Source organism: Xiphophorus maculatus, chromosome 4 (assembly GCF_002775205.1).
Source record: "Xiphophorus maculatus strain JP 163 A chromosome 4, X_maculatus-5.0-male, whole genome shotgun sequence".
Lineage (NCBI taxonomy): Eukaryota > Metazoa > Chordata > Actinopteri > Cyprinodontiformes > Poeciliidae > Xiphophorus > Xiphophorus maculatus.
In genome coordinates, this window is record NC_036446.1 from 19,394,500 (window position 1) to 19,421,856 (window position 27,357).

The 27,357-nt window shown below is 39.7% G+C and overlaps 2 protein-coding genes and 1 pseudogene across 5 annotated transcripts in view; 2 read left to right on the plus strand and 1 right to left on the minus strand.

The window, feature by feature from the left end:
- Nucleotides 1–1,514, minus strand: part of LOC102235491 (synaptotagmin-7-like) — a 103,582-nt gene extending 102,068 nt beyond the window's left edge. For 2 of the 3 annotated variants that reach the window (XM_023332275.1, XM_023332274.1), the window contains exon 1: nt 175–1,514. In XM_023332275.1, coding sequence (XP_023188043.1) covers nt 175–220 — 46 coding nt within the window. In that variant the 5' untranslated portion in view covers nt 221–1,514. The remainder of the gene's footprint in view (nt 1–174) is intronic. The other variant, XM_023332276.1, reaches the window with a different exon arrangement.
- A 2,728-nt stretch (nt 1,515–4,242) lies between these two features.
- LOC102235741 lies at nt 4,243–7,402 on the plus strand (annotated as a pseudogene).
- A 1,977-nt stretch (nt 7,403–9,379) lies between these two features.
- Nucleotides 9,380–27,357, plus strand: part of LOC102235996 (amyloid-beta A4 precursor protein-binding family A member 2-like) — a 50,733-nt gene continuing 32,755 nt past the window's right edge. Inside the window, exon 1 of one of the 2 annotated variants that reach the window (XM_005805586.2) lies at nt 9,380–9,524. The gene's annotated coding sequence lies outside the window, so the exon portion shown is untranslated. The remainder of the gene's footprint in view (nt 9,525–27,357) is intronic. The other variant, XM_005805587.2, reaches the window with a different exon arrangement.

The window sequence follows — 27,357 nt, forward strand, 5'->3', positions numbered from 1 at the left end:
TCAATTACCATTAGCTTGTTGGCAGAGGGGGGGGGGGAAACAAACAAAAAACATGCGTGCACCTGACTTATATATGGCCCATTCAAGGGCGTGTGGAAATCAACGCAAGAGCTTTGCATCTGGAAATGATTTCAAATTATAAACCAATAGTCTATAGTGGAATCTTTTGCTCACCTTTGCTGCTGTCTTCTTGGTTGAGATGCATGACTCTTCTTACCATGTACTCATTTAGGCTGTCTTCTAACTAAGCTGTACGCTTCTCCAATAGAGTTGTCGACGTGAACTCTTATTCCAATTTATCTCTGCTCTCTTTGCCCGCCTGATGCGTTGTTCAGCTGGCACACAGGGACGCGCCTGCACTTGTGCGCTGTGCGTCCTCCTCTACCGCCTCTCTGTTCCCCTCCAGTTGGAGCAGGTAGTCTAGGTGAGGTTTAGAGTCTGTGTTGTGGCTCTGTCCGCTTTCTCGCCGAGTATGTTTATCGTCTGAGCCCGGATTCGCTCAAAGGACTGGTCGGAGCAGAGGGTTTAAAGGAGGAGACGCCAGGCAGACGGGTGGGGTGACGTGAAGTAAGTCAGTAGGAGGTCGTCTACTCGGAGATGAGGCGAGGAATCCGCACGCCCTCGGAGATGCTGGCCGTTTTATCAAAGGTCTTCATCACGGCACAACCGGACTTCACTTGGAGCTCCTCAATCAGGGGCCCATCCTGACATTTAAACCGAAATACACCGAGGCTTTCGTGTGTGTAGTTAATTTTTTTATAGAGCTGATGTTTTGCTCATTTAAGCACCAAAAGGGAAGCGCAAAATCTGAGCCTCGTCACAGTCCCAACTGGAAATAGCGGGTGAAAAGCACAGTTCGAAACTGAACGACACGAATGCTTGTTGTCAGACCTGCATTCCCCTCTTGTCCTGCCAATGGCTTCGGAACAGAGTCAGTGATGGGCGATTCGTGTGAGGATTTGTGAAAGGATGACTTTTACGCACAACCTGCCCAAGTTGTGCTTTAGATTTATTCTGTTGCTCACGTGCTGAGCCCGTTTTGCGGTTTCATTGGAGTCATTGTTGCAAGCAGCCGGTGCGCTTTCATTATCATCATGATGCCATTTCAGCCAATAGCCCCACACAGCCGATAAGGAGCATTTACTCACGATTCACGTTCGCCCGGAGCCACGCGTGGAACGTGGCTCTCTGGCGATCTCTAGTGTTGCTCATAAATCAGCTGCGTTCATCTTGGTGTCAAGGACGGAGCTCTTACTGCCCATTAATAGAAGCTAATGAATATTAAATTACGAGAAGGCAAGAAGTATATTTTAAATCAACACCTATATTTTGCCATTTAAATAAAAGTTTGAGCAGTGGTAAAAACAAAAAGGGTGAGCCTACAATAAAAGTAAGCTTTTTTTTTTCGTTTTGCAAATAAAAATATGCCTATATCCTAGTAATATTCTATAATTTGCTGAGGCTAATATACATTTAAATAGGTATACGAATTGCAGCTTTATTACAAAATGTTAATATATTGCATGCACAACATGTCAGGATCTGTGTTTTCTGTGTTCATTTAGAGTTTTTTGTGTCCTTGAGTCTCTTCGTTGTCCTGTCCTCCCCTTGATTGTTCCCAGGTGTGTCTCGTCTCTGTGATTACCCTCCTGTGTATTTAACTCCACCTGTGTTCCTTGTTCCTCGTCGGGTCCTCGTCAATGTTACGTCAATGTTAGCTTCTGTTTCGTCTGTGTTTCCTGGTGCCTGCTGCTCGTTGTTGGATTTATTTATAATTAAACTCATCATATTCATCATACCTGGGTCCGCTGCATCTGCCTCACCACCAACACCACCGCACTTCATGACAGAAGGACCCGACCAGACCGATGGTGAGACAGCAGCTCATGGCCCAGCACGACCCGGAGGTATGGTTCCAGCAGCAGTTGGAGTTGGCTCAGCGGGATCTCTACAGGGACGTTGAGATCCTGCCATCTCCGCTGCTGCTGGAAGAGATGGGACTGGTGTCGGACTACACCCTGGCGATTAGCCAACGCCAGATCCCACCAGTCCCCACCCCAAAGCCCTCCGGATTCGGCCCCCGCCGTTACTCACGCCGGGGGAGACAGCGACGTGAGCCGCCGGTGAACCCGGCCCCTCGTCGCCTTCCGGATCCGTCACCTCCGCTGTCAGCCCGGAGACGGCGACGTGAGCCGCCGGCAGACCCGGCCCCTCGTCGCTTTCCGGAGCCGCCACCTCCGCTGCCCGCTCGGAGACAGCGACGTGAGCCGCCGGCAGACCCGGCCCCTCGTCGCTTTCCGGAGCCGCCACCTCCACGGTCAGCCCGGAGACAGCGACGTGAGCCGCCGGTGGACCCGGCCCCTCGTCGCCTTCCGGAGCTGTCACCTCCGCAGCCGTTTCCAAGGCTTCGCTGCGGCTCCCCCCCGCGGCCGGTTCCAAGGCTTCGCTGCGGCTCCCCCCCGCGGCCGGTTCCAAGGCTTCGCTGCGGCTCGCCCCCGCGGCCGGTTCCAAGGCTTCGCTGCGGCTCGCCTCCGCGGCCGGTTCCAAGGCTTCGCTGCGGCTCGCCTCCGCGGCCGGTTCCAAGGCTTCGCTGCGGCTCGCCTCCGCGGCCGGTTCCAAGGCTTCGCTGCGGCTCGCCTCCGCGGCCGGTTCCAAGGCTTCGCTCTGGCGCACCCGAGGCCGAGTCAGCCGGCGTTCCAGCCGGCGCACCCGAGGCCGAGTCAGCCGGCGTTCCAGCCGGCGCACCCGAGGCCGAGTCAGCCGGCGTTCCAGCCGGCGCACCCGAGGCCGAGTCAGCCGGCGTTCCAGCCGGCGCACCCGAGGCCGAATCAGCCGGCGTTCCAGCCGGCGCACCCGAGGCCGAATCAGCCGGCGTTCCAGCCGGCGTTCCAGCCGGCGCACCCGAGGCCGAATCAGCCGGCGTTCCAGCCGGCGTTCCTTCCGAGACTCCCAGTGTTCCTTCCGAGACTCCCAGTGTTCCTTCCGAGACCCAGACCCCCAGCGCTCCGACTCAGACTCCCTGTGTTCCTCCAGAGACTCCCTGTGTTCCTACCGAGACCCAGACCCTCTACGTTCCTTCCGAGACCCCGACTCCCGAGACCCTCTACGTTCCCTCCGAGACCCCGACTCCCGAGACCCTCTGCGTTCCTCCTGAGACCCTGACCTCCTGCGTTCCTCCTGAGACCCTGACCTCCTGCGTTCCACCCGAGACCCTGACCTCCTGCGTTCCACCCGAGACCGAGACTCCCTGCGTTCCACCCGAGACCGAGACTCCCTGCGTTCCACCCGAGACCGAGACTCCCTGCGTTCCGACCGAGACCCCCTGTGCTCCACCAGAGACCCTGCCTCGGGGGGCTCGTCGTCGCCGTCTGTGGGCGGCCCCCGGGACTCATCGCCACCTCCAGCGCCGCGGACGGCCGCCGGACCGCCTCCGTGGTTCCCGCCTCCAGCGCCGCGGACGGCCGCCGGACCGCCTCCGTGGTTCCCGCCTCCAGCGCCGCGGACGGCCGCCGGACCGCCTCCGTGGTTCCCGCCTCCAGCGCCGCGGACGGGCCGCCGGACCGCCTCCGTGGTTCCCGCCTCCAGCGCCGCGGACGGGCCGCCGGACCGCCTCCGTGGTTCCCGCCTCCAGCGCCGCGGACGGGCCGCCGGACCGCCTCCGTGGTTCCCGCCGCCGCGGACGACCGCCGGACCACCTCCGTGGTTCCTGCCTCCTTTGCCTCCGCCCACCCTGTGGGTAGTTTTTTGTTTGTTTTTGGACTCTTGGCCCCTCTTGTGTTTCCGCCCACGATGGTGGGTTGTTTTTGTTTTTTCTGGACTCTGGCCCCCCATCCGGCGCCCCTCCGCCCACCCTTGTTGTGGTTTTTTTTTTTTTTTTGGGCGTCTGGTAGCCGCCCTTGAGGGGGGGGTACTGTCAGGATCTGTGTTTTCTGTGTTCATTTAGAGTTTTTTGTGTCCTTGAGTCTCTTCGTTGTCCTGTCCTCCCCTTGATTGTTCCCAGGTGTGTCTCGTCTCTGTGATTACCCTCCTGTGTATTTAACTCCACCTGTGTTCCTTGTTCCTCGTCGGGTCCTCGTCAATGTTACGTCAATGTTAGCTTCTGTTTCGTCTGTGTTTCCTGGTGCCTGCTGCTCGTTGTTGGATTTATTTATAATTAAACTCATCATATTCATCATACCTGGGTCCGCTGCATCTGCCTCACCACCAACACCACCGCACTTCATGACACAACACATTTTCTGTCAATAATATCTTCCCGGTCATACAAATGAAAATCCAAACTGACACAATTTATACCATGTAGTTGTTTGCAATAAACAACAAACAGTACAAAACAATCAGCCAGGTCATTAGTTACCCACAGTTCTAGTTTTATTCTGATGGCTGTGGGGACAAATGACCTGTAGATCTCAGCACTGCAGCCCATTGACAGGCGTCTTTGACTCTGTAGATTTGTGAACTTTGTGGTTCTGTCCAAAGGTTTTCAGTGAGATGTGGCCTTGACTGTGATCACTTGTTCTGTATGCTTGGCTTAAAGCACAGATCAAGCTGTACAAACATAGGAAACAAAACAGTGAAGTACATCCACAGAACCAATTTGTTTTTTTCTTTTTTCCTTGTTTGTAGGAGGTCAGGCATTGCTCTTCCATTGCAAAGAAGTTTGCACTTCAAAAATAAAATCTGGAAACTTATTTTAGTCAGAGTCACAAAAGAAAATTGACTTTTCACTTTGAATACTGTAATATTCGTCTTTGGATTTCTTGTTGAAGTGTTAAGTTTCTTGTGTACAGTCAGAGTTTACAGGTCAACCATTATGCAAATTGATGTGAATTTCAGCCATAGCAGGGTCCAACAATTAGAAATAGAAGCCTTTTTTATAACTTGACTTTGACCACAGTCGTGTTTGTATTTGGATTATTTGTTTTTAAAGCTTGGGAGGGTGCCATGTTCTTTCAAATGAATCAGCTTCAAACTGGGAAAACATCTGAAAACCAAGTGAAAAAACCTTTTGACATATAAAATATCAACAATAAGTTTTTTATGTCTTTTATTTACAGTTCAATTGATAGGATAAATGAAATTATGAAAAAAAAAAGGCTTTTGCAACCACTTACATTTATTCTTGTGAACTGGGTTTGTGCAATAACTGCATTACCCAACTGGAAGATTTCCTCATGTTTACTTAACTCCTCATGTCTCAGTCCAGCTTTGAGATAAACACAGATACACACCTTGTTATGAAACAATAAAAAAGACAACGATCGTTCTCACTTGTAGGACATTCTAAGGTTAAGGTTTTAGTGTGCAATCTGCTGCATCTGTAAAGTAAGTTCAGATTTTAATTTAGAGATCAATCTCAAGCAGTGTATGCAGATATCAATATTTGTACATTTCTTTTTCTCTCTCTCACAGCATCGATAGCCATGAAGCTGCTTTTGGCAGGAATTGTCTTGATCTCCATTATTGGAACTGAAGCTCAGTGGTACTACTTTCCTATTGAAGCTGCAAAAGGTTAGAAGTGTTGTTCTGTTCAGGCTTCAAACACTTCATAGCTGTACGTTTAAAGTTATCTCTGAAGATCTTTAGTATTGTAATCACTACACAGTGTTTGGTATTTTCTCCTGATAAAGAACGTTTGATATGGGTCATGCCTATGTGCATATGAGACAAGCCAACTGTATTAACAGTGACAAATACTACCATGCCAGAGGAAACTCTCGTGCTGCGAAGAGAGGAAACGGAGGCGAATGGGCTGCTGAAGTGATCAGGTGAGAAGCACACAGTAATACTGATGAAATTTTGGAAATATATTAAGAGTGCAGCACTAATGGGAAGTTAGAAATACTGCTCTGTTAAAGCTTGTTTGAAGCTTATTTTTGTATTATTATTATTATTATATAATACACAGTCATATTGAATTATTTGCTTTACAATAAAGTTTATTTGTAAGAATAGATGTATCTTTTAAAAATACCAACTTTAAAGCAGGTATTGTACATATTTTTCATTAATCCCAAATTTCTGAAATAAATATGTCTTTTATTAACTGTCAGTGAATTAAGTTATTGTAATACATCAAGTTTTCAGTAATATTCTAATACATTAAAATAATCTGCATATTCTGCTGTTTTATTCCATATTTTTCTTCCTTAAGTACTGTTATTAGATTTGAGGCCAGTTTTAAAATATATACATCTGCAATCTCATCTTATGATTTTACTGTCTTTTTCCCCCTGATGGCTAAAGTGTGGCTCTTTGTTTCTTCTCTCAATGATGCCAGAGAGTGGATGCAGAAAAAAAACAGGCCGAGGTTCTGAGGATTCGGAGGCTGATCAGGAGGCAAATCGATGGGGACGAAACGGAGGAGATCCCAACCGTTACAGAGTCAACTGTATTCCAGACGATCACTGAAGAATACAGAGTTATAAAAAATATAATCAAACCCATGGCACACATTTTAAAATAGACAGACAAATAAATGGGACCACACGTAAAGAAGCAATAATTGTAAAAGTATCTGTATTAGAGAATGTCTAACATACAAGAAAAGAAAACCACACTTATGAAACATTGTAAATACAGGATCTACTACATGTACAAGTGTATTCAGTTTATGTAAAAACTTTAATTTCACTTTTTGCATATGTTGTCTGAGAATTATATTATTTTTGCTAGAGTTCTGCTGTCTGCCACCTCCTCTGGCTTAACGAGCAGACTTAGGACCGAGCTGGTCTTCCCGATGAGCTCCTGTTTGACTCAGAGTAAAAAATAGCTTTCCTTATTGTTGAAAGCAAAGCAATTTCAAAAAGGTAAAAAGTTCATTAAAATATTAAAATCTTGTAGAAGGATTACACAATATATCAAATCAATTGAGTGTAATCATATAATTTTTTACTGAAAAGATTTGCGCTTAGTTGGAGTACAGATGAGGTCTACAGCGCTAATTTATGTCGCAATCTTTAGTCACATTGATGGCATATTATAACATGTAATATGCCGTCATATACGGCATATTATGTCTTTAATTTGCAGTTCAATTGATTAATGTATGAATTAATTTTGTATTAATTCATACATGATTCAGGTAGAGGGAAAGCTACACAAGCTGATAACCTGTCAAATTTATTCCAGTCTGACTCATAAAAGATGTGATTCATTCATTCATGTACTTGACTGCAAAATGCTATTATATCTCAAATGTTTTCATCAGTAAGTCATTGTGTATGCATTAAAATCAGAAAGAATGTCCTTCATGGATATTATAATAAGGCAAGGTTTTGAAGGCAAGAAAATTATTTTTTTAATTTAATTTTGTTTCATAAGAAATAAATTCTATTAGTTAACTTATAAAAGGGTTTTAAATGTGTTTCTAATTTTAAATAAAATTCCTAAAGATACAAAACAGCCGAGACTTGTCATGATCTGTGGTGTAGAAGCGGGATAAAGGGACAGAAGCACTGTGATAAAATGGTTTAATAATAACAGGGAGGACAGTTAGGTTTATTTAATCTTATCAGAAAACAATATGGAACAAACAAATAAGGGTGCTTAATTTCTGAAGAGGTGTGATTGGTGACATGTGGAAAATATAAGCACAATCATTGGAATGCTACAAAGCTGAGGGTGAGTGCAGCGCAGAGAGCAGAGGGAAAACGATGCTAAAATAAAATAAATACAGAGGGAGCCAAACTAAAACACAAAAGGGGCTACAAAGCAAAATAGAAAAATGTCATAAAAGAGTCTAAGCCAAAATGCCCAGGAAATGGAACAAAGAAAATAAACAGGAAATTAAAACCAAAGAAATTTAAATATGGCAAAACCTTAAACAGCCAAAGAATTATGAGAAAATTAAACACAAAAGTTAAACAAAATACAAACCAAAACAATTTCCATAGTTAATTTTTGTACAAAATTTGTTAGAATAATTTAATAACTTAAAAATAAGAGGTCACTTAATAGTGTATTGAATTTTAATGCAGAGAATCATAATAAATCAAAAATAGGAGATAAAATCATTGAAATTAATTGTTACTTGTATTTCTACCACAAGGTGGCAGTGTTGGCCTGTATCTAAAATACCAAACTGACAAATGTCGGTTGAACTGTCAGATTTGGTTTCTTTTTTACTTGCTTATTTGCAACAACATATGTCCTTTCTGAAAAGCAAACCTTAATAAAGTCAGAAAAAAAAATCAAAGATCCACAGTAACGAATTAGCTAATCTTGAAACAAATCAATAAAAAAGAATGAGGAGATTTGATTTGTGGATTTGTGCCTAAATTTTCAGTGTTGCTAGTAATGGAGTATAATTTAGCCTTTGATGGCTTTGGATCAGTTTGCTTCTTTGCCAGCACATACATTTGTATTAAAAAAAACCCCAATAATTTAGAGTACAATAATTGTGACCTATACCTTTGTACGTGTTTTTCAAAATATCTCTCTCATCTATCAATTCCTCTCTCATGTAGTCCAATTCTAATTATGCAAGGTGACAATTATACAGATTGGATCATTGCTTAATTTAGTGACAATTAGCTACATACAGGAACAGTGACCAAATCTGGAATCAAATCAGGAAACAGCAAAACAACCAGCATCAATCTTGGACAATTGTTTAAAGGGGTGGTAGTATATATTTTCGAGTCTTATAGTGGCAATTTATAGGACAAATAAGTTACCTTCAATCAAGTTATGTTACATTAAACATAACTTTAAAAAATTTTGGCACCTTGAAATTGGCCTCTGTCTCTTTAAGAATCTAATCGCTTTCCAACACTTACCCTCACAACAATATTTCTACATCATTCAGACAGACTCGCAGTTCCACCAGGTGTTTGTTCATAACTTCTGCTGCTATTCTGGTGGAGCTCAGTGGGTAAGGCGCAGGGAATGGGCGCTCTGTGAGGGGGACGCTCAGCTGGAGGCTGCAGCACCAAGGAGGAGCTTTGTGGAAATGGGCAGCACATTGTTTGAGTAAGCGTTTAGGCAGCCCCAAATGGCTGCCACAGGAGAAGGATTTCTCAAACATGCATGAAAGAATGAAAGCGACACTCCGGACATGTTTTTGATGAGGGAATAACATACTAACATAAAGCTCAAAACGTCAAATTTATAAGATCCACAATACCCCCCCAGCTCACACCATTTTTTAAAGACAAAAGCACTAAGTTGAAGGCCCCATGTATTAGTTTTCCATTGAGGCTCAGTGTCGTTTAACCGCCTCAGATTGACGGTATTTTAAACGTTTGCTTTGTTTACTGGGATGATTACAGTAAATATTCTTCGTAAATCTTTGTCCAAGTACGTCTCGTGCCGTGGGTTGAGGTAAGGGGCTCTCGCGCAGGGCTGTTTTCACCAACCAGACAACTGCAGTGGGCTCGCCTCGTGTTATGCTCGTTCCGGGGCTCCGTGATCAGCGGCTGTGCTCCGTACGCTGGCTGTCGGTGGAACAGAGATGCGCTGCCTGCCAGCTCCGTCTCTCAGGCTGAAAAGGAAAGGACTTACAAACATATGACTTTCTCCAGGTAATGTTCCTTTTTTTTTTTTTTAAAGAAATGTATAAATAACACAGTATGTATCTATATATGCTGTAGTCGCTTTTTTTCTTGGTATCTTGAGGGGAGTGGAAAGCAGGAGGATGCTGATCGCTCTGGTTGTGTGGGTTTGTCCTCAGCATCAGTGTTATTAACAACAGGGCTGCTGAGCTCGAAAGGAAAAGGCTTCTTGCTTCCCGAAGCCCACCTACATTTTAATGGGCACTCAGTTGAATTTTGTCGCGTGGAAGTCCTGTTCACACCTATCGTTACATTTTCCCGGTGATTCATTAATGCGCAGTCCAGTCTGCGCCTAATGTAATCGATTGTAGTTAGGCTGTGTTGCAAATAGGCCTTTTAGACATTTTACGTGTCATAGCAACTTCTTTCATTTTAAAGTGGCGCTGGAAGTCGACGTCCCTTCCAGTTTAAAGTGTGCCATCTCCTTTTGTTGAAACGACTTATTATGTTCAACTGTTGTTTCTGCCTATTTTCTTCCAAATCTCTAAAAGGTTATTGCACATTCCTTCCCAAGTCTTTGAAATGACACACTATAAATAGGCTATATTTGGTGAAGTTGAAAAGAAGGAGGAACCTGACTGTAGATTTCCTTATCTGGAGATAAACATGGATTTTTCAGGGTGTTAAGATCTAAATCTTTTGTAAAAAAAAAAAAAAAAAAGCATAACCCCTGTTTGATGTTGGATTTGTATATCCTTTGGTCCCAGCCAGAGGCAAGGGCAGTTGCTGATATGCGTAGTGTCTGAATGCTCTTTGTTCTCAGGGAGCAGGGGACAGGGCAAGCTTTGTGTTATATAGTACATCTGTCTTCATCCAGTCATGCAGAATGCATTTTCGTGCCAGTTTAGTGCCATCGCATTTAGTCCACTTGAATAGCCTCCTTTGGTCTGTCACATGGTACAAGGTACATTTGTTTGGCTGGTTTTGCCTTAGAGCAATTTCAGTATCAATGCTGGCCTAATTACAATGCACAGTGCTCGAATATTAATTACTATAAATGCAATTGAGCATTTATGATAACTGGCATCTATTACATTGGTTTGGAGGGATTTTTTCTACTCCTTTTTACCAAAAATTGTTTTCATTTAGAGACATTTGAGGCTTATTGAACAATAAATAAACGCCATCGGGACTTTGAAGAGGGCATTCCTAAATCCTAATGCTCCTCGTTGTTCTGTCATTGGAAGGTGGATTTGCTGTTACTTAGAACCATTGTCATGCTGCATTGTTCAGATGTCCTTAAGCTTAAGTTTTTAATGTCACAAACAGATGGGCAGACATTTACAGTATCATTAGGATTTTCTGGTAAAAAAAATACAAATAAAAGAAACAGAATACATAGATCCAACAATTGCTTCAAGATCTCCAGGTTTTGAAGCAACAGTAACAAAAAAGCAAAACCAGACAAAATTTGTAGAGGGCCACATAGTTTACACTGTACATCATAATGCTAAAATAAGTTTCATTGTAATTTTGTTACATATATAGGATTTTCTGATATATTAGTGTCTAAAACTAGTTAGTTTAGCCTTTGCAGAGGTGCTGCCAAGGCTGCATGCAAAGGGGAGCTTCTGTCTCCCTGTCACAGTATTATTTTCCCTTTAAATATTACACCCGGTTATTAAAGCTGGGTTTTCCATTCTCATTACACATATTTTTGTTATGAGACTGAATGTCCCTTAAAATCAACACAGATTTTGATTAAAACAGATCTCTGTTGTAAAATAAATAGAGACAAAATAAATAAAAAGGGTTGTTGATGATGTTTTATTGATAAATCATTGAACAGTCAAGATAAAATCCTTCCATGTCTCTTGCAATGAAGACGTACACACCAAATTTCCTGTGCCACTGGTATTTGGAGCCTGTTTGACTTCCATGTTTTTTTTTCTGAACAAGGATCCTGAAAGTATTTCAGCAGAGTGCTCAAGCTAAGATGGGTTTTTATTAATCCGCCAATAAGAAATAGTCAGTAAGTCGCTCTAAAAATTAAAAAAACCTAAAAACAAAACTAGAAAACTGAAGTGAAGTGAAACATGTTTCAAAATATTCAGAAAAACAAAAGAATGAAAAATGTGACAAAAAAGAATTACAATGTCCAACTTTTAAATCCGGCGTGGGGGCTTTGACAGAAACTTCTAAATATGAAAACACAATATTTTTAGAAGTGAGGTTTCTACCGTATATCAGTGCTTTGTTACAGGGCGTTTCGTTCCACGCCTGCAGTATGAGACTGACACTCAGTCTGCAGCCTCTTGGGGTCTTACTCATACTGCAGCTGTAGTATACTACACCGATTCTGTTGATGGGCCAGAAATAGGGGACAGCCTCCAGTCCTGCTACACAAAAATGACCAGATCATCAGTTTTTGTATCTTTAGTATTTGAGAATCTATAATTCATCACCTTTTGAATTTCTTGGTTTAGTTAACATAGTTTCAGAACTGTAACTTATAAAAGTTTCTACAAGTTACAGTATTTTTTATCTTAACATTTTCTACTTTGTAACATATATTGGAAATGTTTTGTGCACTAAGAATATCAGGGTTTGAATTAGATTTTGGCTTTTGATTGATCTGTAAGCTAATACAATCAGATAACTAAGCTCACTGTAAATCAAACTGAAATATTGAGGAATACATGACTGTCTATTTGGAATGAGGTCAAAAAGAACATAGAGCAGAGGTGAGAGCTTAATTTCTATGTTTTTTGACAGCACAGCTTTGCTGGCTTCTCTGTTTATGCTTCAGTTTCCTGCAGTTTAAGTTGAAATCAGGATTTTTTATCACACAGGTGGATGTTTTGCTGCTTCCCTCGATTACAGCATCAGGTCTGAGTCAGATCTGCTAGGACAGAAAATCATCTGGTAGGGAATGGTGCTGCTATTGTGGTGTGTAACAAAGGAACAACCATGAGAAAACGTTTCCGTTTTCAGTCCTATTTGTATCTTACGATCCTAGCATAATAGATGTCTGAGTAATAATAAAAGAAACAGGCAGTAACTAATTATCCATTGCTTTAAGATGCTAGTGTTTAACATTTATCTACAGTATTCCTAAAATGAAGCATAAATATCCTGAGCCATCATCCATTTTGTTCACCGTTGAGGTTGTTTTAGTCACAACAGTATTTTCAGTTTTTCAACAAGGCTGTCCTGGAACGCCTACTTGACACAGTGGCTGAGAAATGTCTCACAATATATGGATTTCATATCAGTCAATGTTAATCATTGTTGATTTTTCTTTGTTTTGAATATTTAAAATACTAACAAAAGGGGTGGCATGACCTTTTCTCTTATCCACAATTCATTCTTGAACATTTCTACTCATTTTGTTCTTTCACTCCAGTCCCTTATCTTTTATTTGAAAGCAGTTATGTGGCAGGGTGGCCAAACTGGCCACACTTACTGATGCGTACTTTCTGCTTTCTGTGAACTGTGCAGACTCCATCGCACTATCCACAGACGGTTGCAATTTCATAATGGAGCATACCACTTGTCGACATTTCTTCATTTCCCGCCTTATGCGAAAGGACACAAGGCAGTTTGATGATGTCGTTAGCTGCCTAGCCTTGTTTCTTCATCACCAACTCACTGCACAACAGTCAGTGCTGCACAGAGAGCTGCAGTCATGCTCCTTGTGAATGGTTGCTGTGACTCTCAAGATTTACTTTACAACATTCTCAACTTCATTGGTTTGGTGTAAAACAAAACAGTTTGATATGAACTGCTGAGTAGTTTCCTGCTCGAGTCAGTATGTAACTGGGCACACAGTCACAAAAAATGACCATCGAATAGCAGCCGTCACCTGTGAGTCCACACTGAGCTCACCTCAAGCACAGGCCTCTGAGGAGTGAAGTATGCCTGAGTATGTTGGGAGCAACATGAGACTTTTACTGTTCATATTACTCAACAAGCTGTTGCTAGGTAACCAAAGACTGAGTGAGTTAACTGATGCCACTAATCTTGCTTACCTGAGGCAATTTCAAATTATTCTATCTCTATAGTCTGTATAGTGACAGTCAACTTTAATTGTTTTTGGAAGCTGTTTTTAGATCACTGGTGTAATACTGAAATGCCAGAATCACCTGTAGAGAAAAAGCAACAAAACCAAGAGACCACCCTTCCCCATTACATCATAATTTAAGAGCCTCTAAGACACTTCTTTTTATCTTGTTTTCCTTTAAATTTTAAGTCCATCAGTGATTCACAGCCTCATAAAACAGATGTTGAAGCAGTCACTAGTTGAGGCTTGAAGAGGTCCATGCAGGGAGTCAAGATATGTTGTTTAGGCTTTCCTGAGTGTTCGGTACGACGCTTTGCTCTTTGAAGTGTGAAGACCAAACAAAACATGCAACTAAGGTGTTCAAAGCATACAGAGTTGCAGGGATTTTCATTGGGTTCATGTTTCAATTCACCTTCACTATACCCTTAAATATTTTTCACCTTTGATAAATTACATTTATAGACAGAAAGAGAATTCACTACACTGTTTTTTAGAAATTATTTGAAAAATATATTAAGACATGGAAAATATATAAAGGTAATTCACTTTGGTTTGATTGTGCCTTTCCTTAAATGGTATTTTGGATGATACTTGTGAATTTTTTTGTTTTAATAAAGCTGACTTAAATGAACTATACATGTATTAGGATAGCATAAACATTCTTAAAAAGATAAAGTAAACATGTGCACAGAATTTCACTGGTCTTGACATTCAAATGAGTCCAAACCAGTTTCACACTTTGCGGTTAAATCAGGTCAGATTGGGAGCAAAGCTAAATGGCACAGAAAGGAGGAGGAAAGAAAGAAAAGGAAAGGAACCCGTTCTCCTGCAGTGCTTTCTGAAAGAGAAACCCATTCATAGCTGCATTAATCATGGGTGTCCCTAAATAATGGCTCTGAGGCAGCACACAGAGAGGGAGAAACAGGAAGAAAAAAAGAGAAGCTTGGAAACAGTCTTTTTATTAACTGGATCCATCTGAATATTAGCTGTCTGCTTCCACTGCCAATTGGTCTTTATAACTTAGAGATACGTTATCATCTGTGCTATATTGTTGCATAATGTTTATGCTTTCTTTTTGATAAGCAGTGGTTATAATAAAGTTGTGACAACTCTTCTCTTTTAATCTTTTTTTTTTTTTCTGAACATCAAGACTCAGCTTATTATCTTACTTACTGTGACAAAATGAAATTACAGTTAAAGTTTGACATTAAGGCCCCCACATACTCTGGTCTACTTCACAACATGGAGAAAAAGGTGCGTTGTATGTGACACTGAGCTGGTACGGTTAAGAGCTGACGCCACCAATCAGATGAATGCGCATCATCCACACTGCAGCGTTGATTTTCTTAATTTTGCGAGTCTGGCAATCGGCCGATACTGTACATGTGAAGCTAATCTAACCACTGTCCTCTTTTACTCTTCCTAACTAGCTCGTTAACTTGCTAGTATCCATTTGGATTGTGGAAAATGAAGGAATTTGTCAAAAAAAAAAAAAATGAAATCAGTACAGTCAACTATGAAATCTCAACCGTGCCTGCTGAGTCTGCATCGTACATCCGTGTATGTGGAAGCATTTTTGATCAGGAGAGGGTCTGTTACAATAAACACAGTTCCATAAAAAACCTTGAGAGTGCTCTTCCAAGCAGATGAGTTTAATACACAAAATAAATCAAAAACATTCTGATAAGACATTGTTTAATACTGTGGTTCACCATTTCTTTAGGGTTCTATCTGAGTGGAACTGGCTTTAAAAGGGAGCCCAACCCTGATATTGATCTCTAACTACTGTGGTGTAGTTCAACAAGGTAAAGCATATAAACCATAAATATAGCCTCAAACAGAGGCTCTCAGACACTGCGCCAGAGTAAAAATACCAAAATAGATTATTCAAAGACATAGAAGCACACTGCAGGGAATCATCTGTTATTACCTAGAGCCATTTCTTATTACATCTATTTACTTATAATGACTTAGTTATTTGTTAAGCCACACAGATGTTTTTGCTTTGACCGTGACTATTTATTTCATGCAGGCTATTAATCACTTGTAGATTTTCCAGGAATGCTACATTGTTTTTCTAATGATTCAGTATTGTCTCTATGAACACATGCAGGACATTTATTTTCCATATATATGTTTTTTTGCATATTTTTTGTCACTTTATTGACGCTGGCATTGGTCTCGTAAAGATAGTCTTTGCTTGACATGGCAGCATAAGTGGCTGAAGGAAACACACATCAAGCATTGTACTTCTAATAGTCGTAATTATTGAGAGCTTTGACTTCTATTTTAGTATTAGCACACGTGCAACATTTGTAATTTTACCTTCCTCACTCTTGTCGTTTTAGTCAGAAGATGAGGCTCATGTTTCAGTATGCTGTCACTTACTATATGTCATCACTTTAGATGCATTCTCCGGGCCAACACCGTAACTACTGCTTTTGTTTAAGAAGCAGCATGACATTAGCATTTAGATGTGTGGGGAACCTCACCTGCTGCTCTCACTGTGGGAGCCTGCAGACAAATTCACATCTGCTTGGTGCTATATTTCTTTTCTTTGTAGTGACAGATTGTAGTCGTTTTATGAAACGCTATCATGTGCTGTTAGGTGCAGAGGAAAATGATTTTCCATAGCATGCAGAGTGGTGTCATTATTCAAGCATAATAATCAAGCTAGGTTGTTTTTTATTTGTAGGCCGGCATGTTTGTTGATTGATGGCATCCATGATTGTTCATCATCTGGGTGATAAAGTTGGAATAGCAAAACCAGATGTTTTTTTTATGCCTAGTGGAAGACTAGCTTCACAAGATAATGGGGAGGAGACAGGAACCTCCAACAGCATTCTGCTTTGTTTAAAAGGAATTAGATTTTATCATGAAGATGATCGGTTTGTGGGTTTTAATTACTCTGATAGATGTAGCTCTGTACTTTTCACGCATCAAATTTGTGGATCAGAGGAAACAAGTACGCCTCACCTTTTCTTGTTGCCTGCATCTGAGAGAGCTAGTGCTACTTTGAATATTCAGATAAATCATAACTGCTTAAAGCACTAACAAAGAGTTCCCACTGAGTCTATAGTTCTGTACTATATTGACCTTCTACTGTTGATAAGAAAATCTAATGCTTCATTTATATTGTATTGTATTATGGGATCCCACATGAGAGATGTTGCTATGGAATTACCTCTAACTGGGGAGCTTTGCATTAAAGAGAAGTCAGTCAGCCTAAATAACTAATTGACACACCACCTCTCCCTTGGATGTTGTTTGTTTGCAAAAGGGCAAATGTAACACTGATGGGTTCTAGAGTCGCTATCTTTCAATCAGTATAACAATATACTGTCATTTGAAACAAAAGTAGTACACTAGCACAGTCTAAAACTCTTAAGTCCTGTCTTAAAAAATCATGAAAAATGATTTAGATTAAGAATAGAACAGAACTTATTACTCCACAGCAGGGAAATTCAGGTGTTTCATGATTTTTGGAACATACATATAAATAAACTCAATTTTGTAAATATTTTGTACCCAATATACACAAAATGTTACAACAATTTGTCAGAAGATTAAAAATTTAAGACTGAGACTGGACTTTGGAAATTAAAATTATGAACCCTGGTGAAACCTTTTTTAGCTAAAAAAAAAAAAAAAGTTACCAGTACCTAATTAAATGCTCAGGTCTACAGAATGCCCACAACAGATTTCAAATTTATTTAATATGCATTTGAAGATGGTGACTTTATCCTATATGTAGAAATGCAGAACTGATTAGTCCACATCCGACAGACTTTGTTACAAATTGAGGCTTTTACTATTATATCCCTTATAATGACAAGTGCATAATTCATGTCATAGCTTATTCTTTGAGAAAACAAGAATGACATTATAATAGCACATTTGTTTTCAATCGGTGTCATCTGCTTAATAGCATGAAGCACTAAAAGCTGCGGGTCAAAACTTTATTACTGGGCTGTATTGATGATGCATGTTTATCTGTGTTATGGCTTAAATCTTTCTAAGTTTATCTTTTGTTCCATCTTTTGGTGCCTTGAGTCTGTAATTCAGAGACGAGTGTTGGTTAGATGTATGGGACAGGAGGTCATGGCATCATGGCAGCGAGCAACCTTGCAAACATGTTTCCTGGGTGTTTTGTTAAAGTCGGGGAACAGCTTATCCAAGGCCTCATAGCAAAGACAGCACTGTTAGCCTTTGGCAGTCATAAATGATGATGGACTATGAAGGTTAGTGTGATACATTTCCTACTGGGGATGGGCTCCAGATGTACAGTGGATGTTCACACACGTGAGTTATTCTGGGTGGAAGTTGGCTTCTTTGTGTGCATAATGTTGTTTGTGTGCCTTTTTCCGTTATTTTGATTCACCCTTTTGTTTTAATTAATATGCTTTCATTGAAGATCTATTTTGCTTCATACGATATTGCATTTGACTTTCACAACACAAGTGAAAACTGAGACATTTGCACATTTGTGCAAATGAGCCCACACTGGTGTGCTATACTGAATTAAATATTTAAAAATATGTTAATGTACCATTAAACAGAAGTCTTTCAATTTGTAACAAAAAAAGACAAGAAAAAAACTTTTGCATATTTTTTATTCAACATCATTGTGCTCTATTGTATGCACAAACTTTATATATTATATGAGTGAATTAAGTATTTATGTAGCCCCGTTTACATTTAACTAGTGGGTATAGAAAAAAAGTGTCAGGAAAATGTAGGTTAATCATCATCATCATCATCATCATCATCATCATCATCATCATCATCATCATCATCATCATCATCATCACAATTCTCAGTGTCAGTACCACAGTGACATCCATTGGAGCCCTAAAAACATGAGAAGTGGAACTAAAATACATGGAGTTACATGTTCTAATTACTGGAACTTAAAATCTGATTAAACTTCAAACTAAAATACTATGTTGAAGGAGACTTTCCTGTCTGGCTGTTATGCAAAAATGTTTTTCACCACTGATGTAATGACACAGACTTATGTTAGCATTAACCTTTATGGTCACATTTTCAGTTATTAGAATATGTGATTATAAGTCCAAATTCTTCAAAGCACTCTCTGGAGTTTCAATGGTGACAGAATTAGGAAGCGGTCCAATCAGAGAGCACAGTACACCAGTCCAATTCCCTGAGTCAAAAGTCTCCAAAGGCCTGCTATAGGAGACTCTACTGCATGTTTCTGTCTGCTGTTTGCTTTTTGAGCTATATTTACTCACACAGTGGATAGTCTCTTGCAAAAAAAGCTCCTTGCTGTGACTTGTTGTGGTGCAAAACTCAACCAGTTTCTACCATGTGTGCTTGATTTTCATGTGTGTGGCCTGATTGGTGGTGTTTTGAAACTGAATAAACATTGCACTTTAATTCCTGAGAGAAATCACTACATTGAATTCTGTATTGTAGTAAAAAGTTATAATGTTTAAATGCTTGAATCACATTAAGTGCTTGTCTTCAAATATATGTGGACGATAATTTAAAAATCTTGTAATGGGTCCTTTGGTTGGCTGGGCCTTAGGACATGTATATGTAAGAACATGTATGTGTTTACATTATCTTTTCATATAGTTTATAATTTTGTGACATATTTAATGTAATTACAATTCATAATTGGAATACAGTGAAATAAAATTGGATTCAGAAGACTTGTGGATCTAAGGAAGTGGACAAAATCGCTTGTTTCAGGTCTCTGACTTCTTTTCTTCACCTTTGGCTTAGTTGTGAGAGAGATCTGCTGAGTGTTTCGTCTTTGAATATCGCAGTGTGCTGCAGTATGAGTTGGACTTGTGGGACCCATGCAGGCCGCAGGGCTGCATACTGGGAGCCAAAGAGAACTGCAAGAAGACGGGACACTATCATTTTAGTTACTGCCAAAGTGATTATGTTATGTTTTTTTCCCTCTCAGTAGAGACAGAAATATGTTTATGGCACCATTTTATACCGACACAAACGCTGTCTGAAAATGAGAGTAAAATGTACCAACAGAAGCAGGTGTTAATCTAAGCAAAGCGTCTGTCATATTTTAAGGCAGAAACCTTCCAAGACTTATTATGAGTGAAATAAATTGTAGCTTGCTTGTTACACCCTCAGTCAGACACTCTGAAGTTTGCTGTCTCTCTCTTCAATTCACTTTAACCAGAGTGAAAAAGAGGTTTTTAATCTCAATTTGTTTTTATCCTTGTAATATAAATGTTAGAAGAAGAAATAATGAAACCCTGAAATAAAAACAGAGTCCCTGAAATACGTAAAGTAGCTTTACGAAATAAAAGTGTCACACAATAAAACACTAAAGAATAAAATAAATACATAAATAAATCCTAAGAATTAAATATTTATCAGCTCCCCAAAGATCTTCTTTTGTGTATTATCAATGCATGCAACTTTTGGTTTTCTGTGGTTTGAAATAGGAAATTCATAACCAAGTGGAAATTTATTTACAGGCTCTTATTTCATAAATCATAATCTTTTTAAAAGTATATGTGATATTTAGTGCTTTTTGTGGGCCACATTACTTCTTTTAGTTCTCGTTAGACACTCTGACTTTCTCCTTCTGATCAGCATAGCTCTACTTCCTGTGGTGACAGATACCTTACACCAACACCCTTGATGTGTGTCAGCGGTGGCTGGGCTAAGGACTGAAACCTGGAAACTGTCAGGGGGGGATGCACGGTGTGAGGACAACGTGTGACATGTAGCCTGGTTTCAGAGGCAGATGATGGCATTCTGCTGTCAGAATGTCGGAGAATAGGACTGACCTAATCTTGATCTCGTACTACTACTCTGGCACTAAAGTGTTTATGGGATTAGCCATAGCACTTCGTTTTACTCAGTGAATTTAATTACATGTATCATGCTGTGGAAAAGCATTTGCCCCTTAATAGCTTTCTTATGTAAAATGTAATTTTTTTCAAATAATCAAACATTTTTTTAATATCAGATCAAAGCAAAATGTAATTATTCTGAAAGCTCAGTTCAACTTCATAAAGCACAGATGTGATCACTGCTAGACCTATAGAAACAAACTATATAAAATAAGTTGTCTGAAAGCTTCAAGTAGACTAAAACAACACACTAAGTACCAAATAAAAAAACAGAGAAGGACAAGAAACAGTCATTGCTATCTATCAGTCTGGAATCAGATACAAAGTCATTTTTTAAATGCTTTGGGCCTCCAGTGAACAAATGAAAGCCATTATCTAAACATGGAGAAAACATGCAAGAGAGGCTTCCTATAGAAACTGCACTCTAATATAAAAGAGCTTGTCTTATGTTTTATTGTCTCATTACAGGCAATCAGTGTAGTAATGCCTTCGTGAAGATTCATATAAATGTTTCTGCAAACATTGAGACTCAAAGGAAACATGTTTCTGCCTTAAGTCTTTTGTACCATTTTTGCATCTGTGGGACTACATAATTTTGCATCCGGTGCAGTCTATGAACATGAATGCCTGCAGGTCCAAATGACTTTCCATAATAGCTTTCTAAGATCTGCTGAGATCTGTCAAAACACATCATACTGATGTCTACACCCAAACTAATGTCATTCAAGCAGAAAAAAAGAGATGTTTACTGTAAAAATCTGCAGGACTGCCCAGTATCACATTTATCCTCATTAATTTTAGATTTATCTCTCCATTAAGTACATCTAGGCTTCATGTGTATCTATGTCCTCAATTTGATTTTCATTTGGAAGAGCTGCCCTGCCTACTTGCACAGATCTTTTTTACTGTGTCCCAGCAGGTTATTGCATAGTACTGGTATGGTCATCCATGTGGAGGAGATACTTACTGAAGCACATTAAGTATTCTACTTCTCCTATATTGGATACATAGTTTAGGTTTGACATATGAGAAGATCTCCTTCAAACATCTACCTCTAAAGTGAGACTCGGTAAACTAGCAGTGATCTCTTGAGAGCTCCTTAATTTGGCTGTTGTGCACCTACTGTAGGAGCAAACTGAGACGAGGAACTGATGCAAGAAAAATTGTGGAAACTATGCGTTGGTGATAGTTAATCTACAGAGTCGTGTATAAAGATGTAATTGGAGTGAAATTTTTCCACAGTCGCAATTTCATGTATTTTGATCACAGGTAGAGATTGTAAGACTGTACAATCAGGACAGCATTGCTTAAAGCTGGCATATTTTGGGTGAATTAACTCACTAATGAGGAGTAGAGCACCAGACAACTAACCAGAATTATGTCCATTTATGTTTTTGTTCTATTTTCTTTATTAAAATAAAACAAAATTCTTCTTCAAAGGTGTTTGCATGTGTTTTGCATGGATGCAGTTGTCTGTGAGAACACTGTGTGGATATCAGAAAAATTGCAGTAAAGCACATGGAAGCAGTTTTTGAAGAGGAACAGAATAAATAATGTTAGATTTTAATAATGAGCATTAGGTGGATCATTTTCAGTCAAACTGTTCTAAGAACCAGTTGGTCTGCGCCACATGCTCCACTAGGATGATTACAATCTTAATGATTTTTTGTTCAGAGCTGCTGTATCACCTGCTACTTCCACCAACAATTATTACAAGACAGACAGACTTGTGATGTCCGCAGTCCCACCGATTAGCCTCACAATGCATGGACATGCAATGCAACCTACATCATCACAATCAACAGCAGAGGGATTGACACTTAAGCAGAGACAGGTGTCATTGTCTCTGCTTAGCCAAATACAGCAGCAACCACTATGATTTAGGGACGTAATTGGAGTTACACTCTGCCTCAAACCAAATAATTGAACCCAAAGTAATTACATGTTTTTTCTCCAATTTCAAAATCTCTGTCGAAATCTGTCAAAAGTTATTGCAAAATATTTATCTGATACGCTTACATCTTTTGGTTCTTGTAAAGTCATCAACAAAAATACAAAGTAGAGTTAGATTTTTATTACATTTTTGTGCTTTTGATAGCTTTATATTTTTAAATACTTAAGTGTAAATCTATACTTCACTACATGGATTTGCTTGTATATTTTCAGTGTGCATTTCTTATTGGAAAAAAAAACACATTAGTGTATCATATCTTCCAGTTTATTCAGTAATGTCATATAAACACGGATACCCACCAACCTTTTCTAGTAGGACAGCTGCACGATGAGCTGGGAAAGTCAGGAATTGAATAATGAAAGGGAGGCTGCAAGCAGACTGTGTGCTCATGAAGAAGATGGAGGAGCATCATGAAGTAGCCTGCTGAAAATACTGTGCAGACAGTGGAGAAAAGAAGATGCATGCACATCTGAGTAATTCAAACTGTTTTGAGCTACTCAACACTGCCATCCCTCATCATTTATTAATCTTCTGTAGGAATATTCATCCAGCCTACTCCAGTATTTTCCAAGATGGGAAGAAATAATTATGGCTCTGTATCATCCTGACACCAACAGCGTATTACATTTTTTTTGTTATTGTAGGCATTTCAACTGCAATCATCATCAGCTGACATTTATCATCTGTTTCAGTGTTACTTCATGTTTCTGGTGGTTTCAACACTACAAAGTGATTAAAGCGGCAGCACTGTAATATTTAAAGGGTCCTATAAACCTCACAACTACAGTCTCACCTTTGTCGTCACATTATTAGGGCTCAATGTCACTGGTAGTATTTGTTAGACATTTGTGATCTATTAAGATGTATAAAATGAATTTCAGCAGGAAACTAGCTTAATGGATCAGTCCTCTTGCAATTTCAGTCACTCGATCTGGTTTGTTGGTGGGTACTCTGTCTATGATTTGATATGGTTCTGTTCTGATTAAACTCTTGAAACTGCTGCAGATAGACACCAACCTTGATGTATTATTAGCCATTATTGAGCCATATTAATTGTTTAAAACAATGTCATGTTTTGACTGACACCTCAGTCGGTCCATGGTTTCTGTTCCATGGTGTTATGAGAGGACTTATTTGTGCACACCTGACTAAAGCATGGGTGCAAAGTGACTAAGGCTCTAAACCACTATGTTGTTTTTTGATTTTCTTTTGTATTCCTTGCATTATATTGTTAAATAGTGTCTGAACAGATGGAAAATCTTTTCAGTGTTTACTATCGCATCAATTTCCACATTTCATAGTCTGTAGAATTGCATCTATTAAACCACTGTACATGCAGCACAGCTTGTTTTTGATCAATGAGGAATCTATTTATAGTGCCTTTTTAAAAGTGTTTACTCACTTGGACATTGTTATTGCTTTTATAAATCTATCATGATCTACGTAATCTAGCATTTTTGATCAAAAACTTAAAAAACATTTTAACATCAGAATTAAAACAGATTTTTACAAAAATAATGACAATTAAAAAATATGTTTTACATAAAATGAGGGATTGCATAAATATTCACCTCATTTTAAGTGGTTAGGTGGATCCTAAAAACTAAAATTTTTGCACTACAGGCTCCGCCCACAACCGACCCACGTGACCGCAAGTCTCACAAACAAAGCCTCGCGGCAACATGACTCCATTAGTGCATCATTTCTACCGGATTTTCACAATATATCAGCTACTAAATGGACAGAGGAACTAACAAGTTCATGTCATCATCTGGGAGGAGGTTACTGGTTTCTCAGTCACAAGCTGGTTGCAAACCTGAGGCCAGCAGGTGTCAGTCAGTTATGGTAGATCTGAAATTTGGTTCGATGACGTCAATATGAGAAGCTACAGACTGATAGGAGGAACCAAAGAGCTCTGTAAAGGTAAAGGCAAATCTTCTGAAGTTGGGATATAATTAATTTAATTTCACATAATTACCGCGGTAGAAGCCATTTGTTTGTTAAAATTTTATGAAATATATTTGTTCTATTTGATGTTTGTTGTGAATGAAGTAAACTCACATAGGAACGAGGTAATTAGTCCAACATTTAGAAACTACAGCGGCTGTAATGAGCCACAGCAAAGGTAAACAAAGGTAAAATAATTAGAACAGGTGATCAACTCAAAACCACTCTTACCTTTTTACTCTCTCTCTCTCTCTCTGTGTAGTTTAAGCACACCTGTTACCGTGGCAACCGCCTGCGCCCCGCGAGACGAGCAAAGATTACACATTCAGTCCGTTACGATATCAAGTTTCCAGGCTTGATATTTATTTCTCGATTATTAATCAGCGCTTCCCTGAACACAGTGATGGTTGACTGACTAGCTGTACTTGGTGCTAACGTGGCTAACAGGAGTAACAGTTCAGTCCAAAGCCTTTTCTGCTCAAATAAAATCTTTAGTGTATGTCAGATACAGACACATTGCATATTGATCTGTTTAGCTAACGTAAGACCGTGTAGCAGACAGGCTTCAAGGTGTAGAAGTTGTATCAGTTCTGCCATTATGCTGTACTTGGCTAACGGGAAGCTAAGTGTGTTTGTGAGACGGCCGCGCACGTGACCACGTAGAATGGACATCAGCCAATGAAAAGCGGCCCCTCTGGTAAGGTCCGTGGTGACGTTAGATCCTTTATCCTCCAGGGTGTATTGAACATTTCGTGCAGCTTGAGGAGCCCTGTGTCAGCAATGCAGTGTGCAGGACAGAAGACATACTGTGGGTCAGTGGCTGCAAAAGATGACTAAGATAGGTTGGTCATCCAGAACAATAAATTTAGTCACCTGCTCTGTAATCTGAGAGCTTTTATTTGTCCTCCTTATCTCACTTGCTTTCAGTTAGCAACTTGTGTATTCATTTGAGTGTCTTAAATTTTATGTGAATTTAAATGCGTATTCACTTTAATTTTTTCTTATTTGCAAAGTGTGCAGGTCTTGATTAACCTCTTTTTTGTTAGTTTAGAAAACTGCAACTATGTTAGATACACAGCCAATATGTTATACTTTTCTGCATCTGGTTTATTGGTGAAACTGATGTGAAACAAAAGACAGTAGGAAATTAATAGAGTTCACAGGTTATTTTAAGTTGAGTAAGTTGATCTTCCACACCAGAGGATATGAATGTCAACTGTGGCTAATGCAAAACAGTCAGACTGGGACCACCTCTGCTTACTAACACCATAAATATCTTCCACAAAAACAACTGTCACAAATGTACGTGGTCTTAGTTTTTAGTTTGTCTACTGAGATATTTTAAATGCAGGCAGTAATTCTTTCCTTTGTTTTTAACATAGATTGATATTTTTTACAGTAACCAGTCTCTCTCTGTTAAATGCTTCTCAGGAGTTCCACAGTGTTCAAGAACTGCATAAGTTTAATCAGCTGGAAACAAAATAGAAGCAATGTTTTCAAATTTGTTGTCTGAAAAACATGAATGTTTAATCTACAATTTCATTGTGGACCAGTCAAGCATATCTAAAGGAGTGGATGTGTCCCACAGAAGGTAAAACATAAACATGTGAAACTTAGGGTTGGGCAAATCCCTTTTTTATTTACAGTGGCCTGTTTAGTGACCTAACACTGGTGATGGTTATGTAAGATGATTAAAATGAACATGCTGATAATCCAGGTTTATGTCATCTTTGGATCCGTGCTGCTGTTAAATCGACCCCATTCGACCCGACTCTGTCCGTGCTGCCTCTAATTAGTACTGGATGTCAACAATCAAATTAGTATTTACACACACAGTCAAGTGACTAAATCAACCATTTTTCTTTGATTTGTTAATGCTCTGAGCTGAATTTTACCTGAGAAGAAAACAATTCAATGAAACCATGGTTGTTTGTCTAATAACTGATTTGTTATTAAGCTGATCGACTGAATCATAATCCAGATGTTAGGATTTATCAGTCTTTATTTTAGAAGAGTTATTCATATCAGTTAATGGTTATTCAATTAATTTCTATGCAAAATGGGTGCTAGCTATTGGTTTGGTATTGTGTTTACCCAATGAGTTTCTCTGTTTCTTATAATTGTGGAAAACATAATTGATTAAGCTTCATTTTGCACTTGAAACAATTCCAACAAAAATGTAGATATATATGTATTTAATGCAGTAGTTTTTGTAGTTATCTTGGAAATTATTCATCTTATAATCAAATATAATAGACTGAAATCATCAAAACTGGATATCAAACCAGACCTTTATAGGTTTACACTAAATCCCAGTACTAGGTTGTTCTAGCTTGACATGGTTTCTACTGAGGATTTTCTGCAAGATTTCCCTGATGAAATCTAGGTTTTGTGATCCACAGCCTTAAAATAGCTGTGAATCATACATTATTACATAGCAGGCTTGCCTCCTCCATCAAACGGGGTTTGCTGCTGTATTTATTGTCTCCTTGTTTTCTCCAAGCTTCCAGATCTGAGGAAAATTCCCCAACCTCATTACCATATCTTTATAGTTTGTGGCAGAGACTCATGGGTGGAGTCTTTCTCTGAATACACTTCTAAAGTAACAAAAAAAAAACAAAACAGAGATCTTTGTTCAGTATAAAGTACGCACATGAACAGACATTACCCTGACTTTTAAAACTGGATTTACAGCAGCATACAGAGCTGCTTGAATGACATGTATTATGTGTCTGTGTGTAAGTGGAGTTGAGCTGAGCAGATTTCAATCTTCCTGCCTGACTCTGTGTGTTTCCCTCGGGTTCAGTAAAGCATAAAAGATGCTGAGAGGTGCGACACTTTGCTGAAACTGCCTGTTTTGCGAGGATTGATGTGAAGCGCAGACCAACACACACATCATTCCCAGGTAGTCGGACGCAACAAACTCTATACTCTCAGTAAGTCGGTCTCATAGGCATACAGATGTGTGACACAAATACACACACCTGATTGATTACTCTCGGATAAGCGAAATGTCAGCTGCAGTGAGAGCAGTCAGATAATTAAAAC